Source organism: Nematolebias whitei, chromosome 1 (assembly GCF_014905685.2).
Source record: "Nematolebias whitei isolate Nwh7 chromosome 1, NemWhi1, whole genome shotgun sequence".
Lineage (NCBI taxonomy): Eukaryota > Metazoa > Chordata > Actinopteri > Cyprinodontiformes > Rivulidae > Nematolebias > Nematolebias whitei.
In genome coordinates, this window is record NC_056498.1 from 61,535,384 (window position 1) to 61,548,589 (window position 13,206).

At 37.8% G+C, this 13,206-nt stretch overlaps 1 protein-coding gene across 1 annotated transcript in view; it reads right to left on the reverse strand.

Moving 5' to 3' along the window:
• ank3a (ankyrin 3a) overlaps positions 1-12,119 on the reverse strand; it is a gene marked incomplete in the record, with an annotated part of 124,747 nt that extends 112,628 nt beyond the window's left edge. The window contains 1 exon segment of the mRNA XM_037679764.1: positions 11,611-12,119. Within this exon segment, the coding sequence (XP_037535692.1) occupies positions 11,611-11,733 (123 nt within the window).
• Between the last annotated feature and the right edge of the window lie 1,087 nt (positions 12,120-13,206).

Here is a 13,206-nt window from a genome sequence, read left to right on the forward strand (position 1 = left end):
GAGGTGCTGTATTCAGCTCAGTCTCTTAAATAGCACCTTCTCAGAGTCTTGAGAGTGGTCCTTCTTGAGCATGTGATCAGCTGGTTTTGGTTGTCAGCAGCAAAACTGGTTGATCCACTCTGAGACGGTGCTATTTAAGAGACTGAGCTGAATACAGCACCTCAGACTGAGGAAGTCTTTCGGATGAAAGACGAAACGTTTCTACTTTTTTTTTTGTTGTTGTTTTGCTTTTTTTTTTTGAATGTCCAGAGGACCAGATTTAACTTTTTTAGATTTTTCTACCTGGATTATTGAGCATGCATCAGGATACTATCTTGTATGTTTTAGGTAATTTTTCTTTTCCAACACACCTGATTCATTGATCTAAATACTTCCTCAAGTTCTGCAGAAGCCTGTTAATCACTCATTCATTCAGATTAAGTGTGTCAAAGCAGAGAAACAACTAAAACATGCAGGCTGGTGTTCCCCAAGGACCAGAGTTTGGAACCATTGTTTTAGAGAACTTCTTAACATGAAAAGCTGAACTTTTGTTTTTAGAGTAATTGGAACCTTCTGACTCAATTTGTAAAGAAAAATATAAAATGCAAAAGTAAACCTACTGTCCTCATATGAGGACATATTTTTTTCTAAAACTACTTCCTGCACCATGACAGAGTCTAGGTTTTTAACTTATTAGGTCCTACTAATCCCATGTATCTTGGAGAAAAACAAAATGCACACCAAACAAAAGTCCAGGTTTCAGGAGGTTAAGCCATTTTTGAGAAATCATCTGTAATAGTTAGCATTCTTATGTAAAAATATTGAATGGGGGAAGAGTGTGTTCCTTGAATTGTATAATTTTTTGTTGGCTTTATGATGCGTTGGGATAAACTACCTGCTTGCGTAAAAGGAGAATGGTTACTTTTCCTTAAATACAGCTGTTTTAAGAGGTTTTAAAAATAAGAAAATGCTAATTTTCTTGTTTGTTTTTCAAACTGAACATTGCAGAGTTCCAAGCTCTAAAACTGTAGTAAGTTGCTTTGTTCATGCAAGATGAACACACATGCAAATCACCCTCCCACCACTCCCTTCTGAGAGTCATTAAGATTTATTTTAATATATATAACATTTGATGGCTGGGCAGACAGGCAGGTATTGTCCAAAGAGATATTATAAAATAATAAACAAAACTCCAAAGTTGCAGGTGACAAAAGCCAGGACTGACTAGGAGGGTTGTATAATGTGAGGATCTGACAGTGCATGAGTGAAAATTAGCTTTTATTTTCTGGGTGGCATGGATGGAAGGTCGATTGCAAATGACTGATTGTGACAATACAGATAAATTGAGGGAAACTATGAGTGTGAAAACAGAAACTTAGAACCACCAGGCTGAAATATAGGAAAACAGAATAACTAAGAATGCCCAATAAACTGAAAAGACGGTAAGAATGTTATCATACAGAAACGTACTGATACTGAAAACACACAAAAAAAATCAGGTAAACAAAACTAAATGCACACACAAAAGGAAACTACCGTATTTTTCGGACTATAAGGCACACCAGATTATAAGGCGCGTTAAGCGAAACAAAACAGTCAGATAAGTCAAACTTTATTCAACTCATTAACAATAACTCTCAACATTGTTCAGTTGTAACACATAAAATCAGTTTGAGGTCAGTAAGCACAACCAGAATTAATACAAAGGCACACTGTATTATAAGGCTCACTGTCGATTGCTGAGAAAATTAAAGGATTTTAAGTGCACCTTATAGTCTGAAAAATACGGTACTGTGACATGTATGTATTTTTTTTGCAATCGAGAAAATACAAGTAAAAATGTGGTCACTTTTTCTTCTTAAAACAAAACTCTTAGGATTACTCTTTTATTTCATTTTTAAGAAAATATAGTGTAAAAGATTTGTTGCCCCTCTATTTAGTCATCAAAATCCTACAAATGCCTATCAGACAAAAAGGCTAATTTGTCTTTTTAGAATTTAAGACTACTTAAATGTGCTTGTCTGGCTAAAAGCTTAAAATTATTTTACAAATAAAAAACGTGTCATGTCTCTAAATTGTGTATGTTCATTTGCTGCCTTAAAAAAAAGTGCAGACCCAGTTATTCACTCCTGTTTCTTTATTCTGTTTGATTTTCAGCATGCAATCCTGGTTCTTCTCTTCTCATGGCACCACCTTCACATCTGCTGTCCACTTAGCCACTTCCTCCATCCTTCTATGCTTTCTTTGTCAAGTCACTGCTCCTAAATCACCAGCTCTCCCCTATTTAAGTTTGAGCGTCCTTCCTATTCATTCAGTGTGTGGTATGAATAGGAAAGCAGCGTTGTTAGTGAATAATTTTACTTTGAATTAGACTAAACTCATTGGCTGTCTTGCCCATGAGCATCAAAGTACATCTGTCCTGTTTAAAACATAATGATGGAGTCGGTGTTACATTTAAACTTATTTTGCATCCTTAGAAAATCCCTGCACAGGAAAATCACAAACAAAACTAAAATCAAATGTATACAACATGCATCCTACTCACACAACTCTACACTAATATATATATAAAGCTTGTTATTACAATGTTTAGATGTATTACTGGATATTGATTCAGCAACAGCTGACAGAAGGAAGGGGAGGGTCTTTGCTCATGGCTTGAAAAAGCTGTAAAATAAAAAAAAATGCCATCATTGCTCACCTTCAAATGACATGAAGGCTTATGATCACTCTTCTCCTTTTAATTCTCTTCATTTCCTCTTATCTCAAACTCTCCCTTCTTTTTTTTTTTTTTTGCTCACAAATACATTATGACATCATCTATTGGTCCTAATCTCTCCTTCTATATTTTCCCATTCATCCATCCTTTTCAGCACTTTTCCCTCAGCAGCTCTTCAGTCGAGACAGATACTGTCCAGGGCTCAAGTGACTTTTGAAAGGATGTCAGATTTTAGTCATTTCTACTCAGTAAATCCTGAGCTCATGAACTGGAGGAACACTACTTGGAGACCAGGAGCCACAACTCCAGACTTTATGTAGCAAGCCGTTTTAACATAAAATCGATTAATCTGACTATCTGAAGTTACATTCTAGACAGCTAAAAATGAGATTGGGCTAAGAACAACTACATTTTGACTATTCAGAAAGCTAATTTAAGATATCTGTATTTACATTCTGACTAGTCAGAATAACAGTTCAAGATATCTTAAAAGGAATTTTGACTAGTCAAAATGTAATTCAAGATGTCTGAAATGATGTCGACTGATTCGTCATTTGAAGGGTCAAACATCCGTAATAATTCAAGATATCTCAAACGTAATTATGACTAGTCAGAATGACATTTTTTAGATATTTTGAATTAAATTACGTGTAAGCCCCCCGCTGTCACTTAGCTGTTCAAACATTTACCTGCATAAATTTCTGGCTGATTTCCTCAAACTTAGAAGACGATAGATGCTTCTATAAAACCAACAATATTGACGTATTTAAATTTGAAATTAGGAATATGGCGATTAGAATAGGTAAAAAACTCGTCCCAAAGACAAAAGAAATAGAATCCCAAATAATAAATGCAATTTTGAGAATATCGGAGAAAACTGAGCGTTTGTGTTGGACTGACAGACCAATAAGGCTAAAATGCCTTTTGTGATTTTTCCGTCAAAATGCTACGTAAAATCTGTGAAGTTTTGACTAGTCAAATAATTATTCTAGATAGTTTCAATATCATTCTGACTAGTCAAAATGTTAATTCAAGATATCTTAAATATAAAAGCCGTCTACATGAAAAATTATGCATGATATCTTAACTTCATTTGGAGATATCTTAAAATGAATTTTGACTAGTCGTAAGTACAGTTCTAGATATCACTAAGTTAGTTTTGCCTAGTCGTTATTTGCTATCAATATATCTACAATTTCATTTGCACTAGTCAAATCCTTATCTAAAAATACATTTAAGATATTTTGAATAATGATACAATGTAAGACATCTTTAATTGTAATTATGACTAGTCAGAACTAAAAGCGAGATATCTTGAAAGCAAATAACGTCTAGTCAAAATTAATTTAGAGATATCTAGAACTGTATTTTTGACAAGTCAAAATTAATTTAGAGATATCTAGAACTGTATTTTTGACTAGTTAAAATTAACTTTAAGATATCTTGAATTGAAGCCTCCATACAATACTACTACTACTATACTACTATACTACTACTACAATACTACTATACTCAATGGTAAATCTGACGTCTTCACACAGGCACTGGTTTCTTCCTACAAAGGTTTCATGAGAAATTCCATCACTGCTTTCTGAACACCATCACCCCAACCTCCACATGCAACTGCTCTCAGTAAGGACCCTTAAAATGGTGGATCAATAATTAGAGCAATCCTTATTGCATGTTTTCATTTCCCTTTAGAGACTGAAGCTAATGTGGAACAACAGCAGCGTGAAGAGGAGAGATGTGCTCTTGAACACTGGAGGCCACTGTTTGAAGTATAGACTGATCAAATTGCAGTATAAAGGTTGATAACATGATACAGCTACACTGTTAGGATTTCAAAAGTATGCATATACATGTATACGTTTTACATCTGAGAAAGCTCTCATTTTATGTTGACTCAGACCCTATTTGAGTTTGACTGAGTGCTCTAATGTTGCTATAAACACAATGATTAGCTGCTTATTATTGCATTCTAATAAAACGCGAAAAGCAGGCAATATTGTTGCGTCTGTGCATTTGTCTGTTAGCAAAACATTTCATGGAAAAACTGGATGAATTTCAATCAAACTTTCAGAACGTAATCACCGGATGCACATCTACTACTGATTAGCTTTTGGAGTCAACACAATTCAAGATGGCTGCTACAGCTAATCAATCTTAGCAAACATAAATGCTCATTTGTCCGTTTTTCAAATACTGAGCAAACTTTTGGTGACTTATTCCAACAAATCCATTACTTTCAGTACTATACACTGTGTCGATTTCCTTAAAATTTTCATATTAACTGTTAAAGTCAACCCTGGTTGTCTGTTAGCAAAATATCTCATGAACCTCTGGACACATTTTAATTTAACTTTGCAAGTAATCAGTAGAGGTGTGTTTTGCAGTCACTCCAAATCAAGATGGCAGCCATAGCTAATTGCTTTTAAATTGCTGTTACCCAGTCAACTCTACAAATTCTGAGCTCAAATTTGATGTGGTAGTAGCTGAAAGTCATTCACAACACATACTCCGAGCACTCCCAGTCTCACAAGATCTTGGGACACTGCATGAGAATGTGTGTCACAGTAATTCCAAATATTAACATAAACAGCTATATCAAACAAAGTTAAGTCAGGTCCTCTGGATGGTTTATTTTTGTTGAAACGTTTCGTCTTTCATCCAGAAGACTTCATCAGTCCGAGGAGCTCCAGAAACCATCTGAGCACCATCAAACTGGTTGACCCACCAGGTGCTATTAACACGACTGCGTTTGTTGCAGCTCCTCGGACTGAGGAAGTTTTTTGGACGAAAGACGAAACGTTTCAACAAGAAGAAACCATCCAGAGGACCTGATTTGACTGTGCTGGATTTTCCTACCTGGATTATTGAGCATGAATCAGGATAAACAGCTATAACTCTGCCTTTCCTCAAGATGATGTTTGTAACTCTGGCATGATCAGCAGCAGGTAAGATGCATTCCTTCAAATAATGCTGGGCCTTCAATTTTAAATAGCAAATTCTTATTTAAAAAAAACCCCCAACCTTTTAAGCAATTTGTGATGACAAAATCTTGCTAGGTCTGACTTAGTACCATCAGACAGGCATCTACACAGTGGGTCTGCACAAATCTTATTTTTACAAATTAAGTAAAAAATAAATGAAACTACAGCAGTTATTATTATTCTCAGAAACAGAAGCTTGGCCGTCTCCTTTTAAAGCCATGCTGTGGTCATGAGCTGGTGCCATCTTGATCTTGAAAACACCGTAATCTAACAAGTGTGCCAATGCCAATACAATTAACCGAAGCATGCTTGAGCACCAAATTCATTAACCTCCATCTTTCATGGGCTGATGGGGTGGGGGTGGGGGTGAGCAAAGCAGGTAAGACGAAATAAGAAAGAAGGGACCAACATGAAATCTGACTTTTTTTTTGTTTTAAGCCACAGATATAAATAAGATTTAGGAGAATGAAGTGAAACAAAGAGAAAATAACTTGGAAAGAAATTCATTAGAATAAACAGAAAGATTATGTGTCCCTCACTGCCTCCTTGAAATCTGAAAATTGCTTTCCCCACATAATTTATTTTTTCTAAAGCCAAGAAAGACTTGCTTTGCCATGTTTTTTTTTCCACACGCCATATCTAAATACAGCACAGAGCTGCAGTAAAATACTGCTCCTCTCTCTAGCAACTAATACATTTGCTTTAGATTTACTGATGCTTTAAACCACCAAAATATAAGAGATGATGGTGATGAATGATAATATTCACCAGGGATAAGAGACACCTGCGGAAGTTGATCTATCATTGTCATGACAAGAACAATACAGAAATTTAATAAACCATCCTCAAGGATTTATTTAAAAATTAAACCTTATGCTAAAAATTTTGTACAAAGCAGCCTTCACATGGCCTGCTGAATAAAGCTTATGACAGGACTAATAGGAAATGTACTAAAGCCCAATCTTTGTACTAAAAAAAAAAAAAACATAAAACTGGGACACCTCTGAAGGATGCTTTGCTTAGCTCTCTCTCTCTCTCGCTCCCTCTCTCTCTCTCTCTCAGGGAATCCACTGGAGGGTCCAACTCCAGATAATGTCATTAGAAGGAAAGCAGCTTGAAGAATTCATACTGCATGATGGGGGTTTCCCAGTAAGATGGCCACTGCAGCTACAAAATTAACGACTCAACCTCAGAGACAAAACATGAACATTAATTTTGGTGGCTTTGCTCACATCTCCCATGGATAAACACGCAAAGCAGAGCACCCTCTATACATTTTCAGTTTCTCATTTATCTTCAACCAGGGGTCTAATAGTGGAAAAGTGTCTCCTTTTTTGCTTGCCTTCTTGATGATACAACATACTTTAAACATGCAATAAAGACAGAAAACGCCAAGGAGCATAGTTTCTAAGAAAATGTGTGATCAAAGTAGTCAACCTCAAGCTGAATCTGAAAGCTGAAAGGAAAGCTCTGCAGAGAGTGGTGAAGGCTGCACAGAAGTCTGTTGGAGTCAGCATCCCCACCATCACAGACATCTACACCTACAGACGCAGGAAGAGGGCCACCTGCATCATGAAGGACACCACTCACTCAGCACACACCCTTTTTGCCCCACTCTCTTCAGGCAGGAGGTTAAGGAGCATTAAGTGTAGAACCACTAGATTGAGGAACAGCTTCTACCCTGAGACTGTTAGACTCATGAATCTCTAATCAGGATAATCACTTTGAAAAATCACATTGTGTTGCTGCTGATCTGTTTCATGCTGCTGCTGATCTGTTTCATGTTGCTGCTGATCTGTTTCATGTTGCTGCTGATCTGTTTCATGTTGCTGCTGATCTGTTTCATGTGGCTGCTGATCTGTATCATGTTGCTGTGTTCATTTATTCTCATCTGCTCACACAGACTCATGTCCGTGCTGCTGTTCGGCGTATTGTTTTTATGCTACTAGTACTTAGTGTGTTTTTAGTTAAGGTTTTTCTTAGTTCATATCTTAGATCTGATTACTGTTTTTCTTCTACATTTTAATACTTTCTTGGATGTAACTGGGACACTGTGTACACAATTTCATTCCACCACATGTACCACGTGTGGTTCGAATGACAAATAAAAAATCTTGAATCTAGGCTGGTACTAGGCTGTATCATATATGACACAGTATCTATGTACCTACCTTACCATCATAATTCAATCTCAATGTCACTACCGGTGCAATAACTTGTCACACAACCTGTGTCAAATTGGTTCTTATCATCCTAAGCATTTCATTGTACTGTTAATCTTGTGTTAACCTTGCATATGACAAATAAACACAACAACTTGAACTTATTGATCATGCATCAGGATATATCAATAATACCATAACTGCTCACTGATCATGTCCTAAAATGATGAAAAATAGCCAGAGTTTGTTTTAAGTTAAAGAGGGAAACTCTGGGCTTATGGACAACAGCAGAAAAACCTTTACATTGATTAATGCCCTGGTGGTAATTAGGGCAACAACAGACCTTGACAAGTCACATTTCCAAAGTGCATTTTAGGTGCACAACTTAAATCAACTGTAGCTCCACTACAATATTTAGCTGCACTTCATGACACATGCTGTAACAAACCTGCTCGGTGACTAATGCAGCTCTGCTTTTACAAGTGTAGTGAGTCACGTGAGGTACGTGTCACTTGTTGTATGACAAATATATGGATATATATTTATGCATACTTTTCACGAGTTCTTCATCTTTCTGACTGTGTAATGCCGTGCATTGAATTTAAAGGAATGCGAACAAGAGACGTTATTACCTTTGACCCATCAAATGAATGGAATCATTTATTTTCAGAATCAAAGTTTAACATCAAACATTTACATTAATTTGGCAAAATATGAAAATAATAACAGACAGTTTCACAAATAATGAACTTCAAATCACTCGGCGGTGATTTGAGGACTTTGCTTCAGATATTTCTAAAAATATCTGCACTGATTTATGAGAGAGAGGTGAGTTTAAGAGTAAATTGAGATTTATCTTACAGAGGAAATATGTGAGGGAAATTTAATCTGTTTAACCAGAAATTGCACGCTCCGTCCGATCTCAGCTTCTCACGGTACACTTGGTCAAAATAGAACCATCTACCTGTTGATGATGAATCAGCGTCGGAGTAGTTCCTTTCTGACTCGTTTCAGCGTCTCCGTCGAGAACTACCAAACCTTCAGAGAGTCGTGCGTAGTTAGCTCAAAACAGAATTATAATCCCAAAAACCTCTGGATTCTTCATTGCTCTCTTGGACTCTTCATTGCTCTGAAACTTTCAGAACCGGCTGCACTCTCAATCTCAATCTTGGAACTCCATATCACTCTCAATCCAACATGAACTGGGAAGTTGCCACATTTTATTTGGGTCGACTTCCTGTTCAATTTAGAGCTTTCTGATTCGTGGAAGGACCAGAAAGAGGAGTGGTTTTGACGTAAGGTGTTTATCAACAGTCGAGGTCAGAGAATGAAATTTGTTTTCACATACAGAAAAGATTATTGCAGCAACAGCAGACTTCGTGGAGTCAACTCTTGGTAATCTTCTGAAAAAGTTTAAACATGACATTTTTCTCGGTAAACATTTTAGTTGACCGAAAACCAACCTTTCACATACTTACGACTTGACTCATTTCAGACAGAAAATCAAGGAATGCTTATTCAGGTGATTTCTTCTTGGAATGAGGAATAAAAATCATTACTTACTGTTTATGTAAAATAAAGATGAGTAGTTCTTTTCAACCTGTAAAGCATTGAGTGAACTAACACAATTTGATTATCAAAACATTTGTAAGACAGTAATGATTATAAAGAATTGTCTTTTCTGCTTGATTAATTCAAGAAAGAAAGTCATCAGATGGCCCAGACTTATTCAGATCAATGGAAATAACAGTCTCTGTCCATCTGGTAGATTTGAGGTCATCTGGTTCACTACACAAGTGTTCTCTATAGAAACTTTTGTTCATTCTCTGCCACCTAAATATAGTATGTGTAAAGGCTGTGAAACAAGTGACTCAAAGCAGATTGTTGCACAGTTTCTACCATGGCAACCATGTTAACCATGCGTATTTGCTGCTTTGTTTGTTGCTCACATTGTAAAATTTTGCACTAAGTGCACAATAATTTGTATCTTTGATCTTGTCTTCAAGCTTGTAAGTCATGCTTTTAGGGGCTTATGTCTGTTTCTATTATTTATTATGTTTGTCTATGACTCTGACAATGCTTAGTCAGTCTGTACTCCAGGACAAAGCGAGAGTTGGAAGGCTACCAGAAGGCGCAACAAGAGTATAAGCAACAGTCGCCAAACTGCATAAATAAAAGGATGTAAGAACCATTTATGTGAGCTTCAGCTCAGTGTGTGTGTACATGAGTAAAAAGTTTTCCACGAAGCAACAAAACACAACAGAAAAACAAGTCAACTTTAAGGTTCGACTTTTCTCTTTTGCAGTTTGTCGCTCAAAAGCAGCAGCGTGAACCAAACAACAGCAACAACTATTAAAAAGTTACAAAGGGGAAACCCTTGAGTTGATGGAGTGATGGTAAAGCAACAATTAGGACGTAACGACAAAAGAGATCGGACACACAAAAGAAAGGAGCAAAAAAAAAAAAGTGGCCAAAATGTGAAGTGCAAATCAGCGTAAGGACTAAATGCATGCAGGACAGAACCTCCAGAAAAAGCTGATCACCTTAAAGACGGTGCTGCTGTGCACATCTAATCAATACAAATATCTCCACCCTTTCTCCTGATCTCTCCTATGAAACTACCCGGTATCTTTAATACAAATATTCATCTTAGATAGGTCAGCAAAAGAAAACCTTTTCATGTTTTAAACTTCCTACAACCTATAAGTGTCCAAGAACTCATTCAACTGTAACAATCTTTTTTTAGTTTCACAAAGATTTGGCTTACTTCTCGTACACGGGAAGGTCAAATAACATCGCCAGCAGCATAATTCAAAACCAAGCACCCATGGGCACAAACTGTTATTGAATTGATCTCTCACGGTCAAATCTCCCAGTATCTATATGCAAAAAGTGGTAAATGGGTTCAAAAACACCAATACAGTACAGCTACACATTTATTTTTTGCTACAAGAAAGCGGATAAATAAGTTCCTGCAGAAGGAGCTGGAAAAGAGTGCATGCTTATTTTTGCTCTCTGCTTTATCCACAGTGAAGAGCTGACAAGTAAGAGAGGCCGAAGAGGACAGAGGCCCATGTGCTTTTCACTTTCTTTCCCATCATATGAAAAAGCCTTGTCATCAATAAATCAGTTAAGTATGCATTATATATGGCTGTCTGTGCATGCAAGTGCACACACGCACATGCACACACACATAAAACTTGTATAAAAAATAAATAAAAAAATCACTAAAACCTTGTCCCAACACCCAAATCAAGCAAAAATCACATGAGAAGCATTAGTGTTTTCTTTTGTAAACTGACAAACATACACTAACTTAAATAAAATACTTCATTTAACAAATCACATTCTGTTTGGTGTGTGTGTGTGTGTGTGGGGGGGGGGGGGGGGGTCTTTTCTGCTTGTAATAAAGAGTTAGAGGCAGAGAAACAAAAACCTGAGTGTGCACTTCATCTAGTGGCAGATTCCTGAGACCATCAAGTACAAACTGGTGAAAATATGTTCAGCCATCATCCAGTGTACACGCTCTCAGCAGTAACCATTGTGATGCATTCAGCATGCAGGGTTAGACTATTTGAACAAAACAAGTGAGCCCCACATTTGATGTATTTCCAGTAAACTCAAACATGAACAAATGCATGTATGTAAGACCTTCAAACCTCTTTGATATTGCTTGTTGAACACACACACATATACGGAGTCACGCTCCAGTGACACCAGTAGAGCTTAGCAGATGAAGCAACCAGCCAGCTCTCTGTACCTTTCTCTTTTGTTCCCGGGACGATGCTCTCCTGCTCTTCCTCCGCTTCTCCTTCTCGTCCTCTAATGCATTCACATCCACTTCCCCCCGATTCTTCTTCAATTGGGAGGCCGCGTGCGCCATGACAGGTGGCAGAAAAAAAATGGAAAAGCACCCCCCACTACACACGCGCGCCTCACCTGAAATCCCAGAGAAGTTCAGGGGCGGCTGGTGACAAAACCGGGATCTCAGAGGAAAAAATCGGGGCAGAAAAGGAAAGGGGGGGAAAGGGAAGAAAAATGCCCTCCTTGAAAAGGAGAATGGGGAAGAGTAGGGTTTGTCTTTCTTTAATAAAACTATGTATGTATATCCTGTGTGTCCTCTGTAGTTGTTGCTCTTCTCTGCTTTCTTTCTTTTTTTATGTCAAAGTGATGGAGCGATGGGAGAGAAGAGACAGCATCTTCTCCTCATCTATTCCTCCTCCTCCTCGCGTGTCATTCGCTGGTGGTGTGAGAGGAGCGTGTCCAGCAGAGGTGAGGACAAGCCGGATGGAGAGAAAAAGAGACACGAGCATCACCGCCACTGAGGTGGAGGGGAGGGAGGAGAAAGACAGAGGGAGGGATTGAGAAAAGAGGTGGAGGAGGGAGGGGAGTTACCACGGTAACAACGCTCTCTTTTAAATGGACTTTTCTCATTTATTTTGTTTTACTGCCGTTTCTCCTTGTGCTGGTTGCTTGGTGCTCAGCTATGGGAGATGCGTGTTAGAATGAATACCTTTGTGTGTTAAAGAGGTAAACAATTTGAAAGAGACAAACTGAGTGAATAGCTGTGAGTGCATGAATGAAGCAAAGGCATTTCTTAAAGGAAAGGGGATAAAATACAGTATGTGGCTCAGTGGTGGAATGACATCTTTCTGCAACTATCACACAAAGACTCTCAGCTTGAGGTGGCCAAGTAACAGCACGGGAAGGGGAAGAATGTGTAAAAAAACACGAGTGAAAGTAAAGAGAGATCAAGGGGATGATGAATGTGCAATCACTTAAATGACTCCTGCCTGCATGCCCACATACATGCAGAGACAAGTGCTGCAGATGATCTAAACTGTAGCTTATCCCTTCAGTGAATACATAACATTACCAAAACCAATCTAGTTAATGAGCAAACCATTCATTACTAATCCATTATTCTAATGATTTGTATGAATAATTTATTAAAATCAATGTCCATTCTCCACATTTCTGGCATGACAGTCATGTGCTTCTTTAACTCGGTGAGGCTCGGTGTGTTAAATCCTTCTGGGATCAATTACACCATCACAAGGAGGTCAGACATGATCACTTAAGCTTTTGTTTCTTTAAATCACTCAGGTCTTTGTTGAAAACAAAGAAAGTGTGTGGGGGGGGTGGTGTCATTTAAGACAGGGAAATACACCAAAAACAGAAATGATGAGGTGAACAAAGATGGGATTTTTGTGACTAATTACGAGAGCAAAGGATGAAAACCAGACGTCTAATTCAGGACGTCCTTCACAAGCTCACGTCAGACATAGCAGCGTACAGACAGATGGAGCAGCCATCTTTGTGTTGCCAGCGTGTCAGAAGCACCTATGAGCACTGC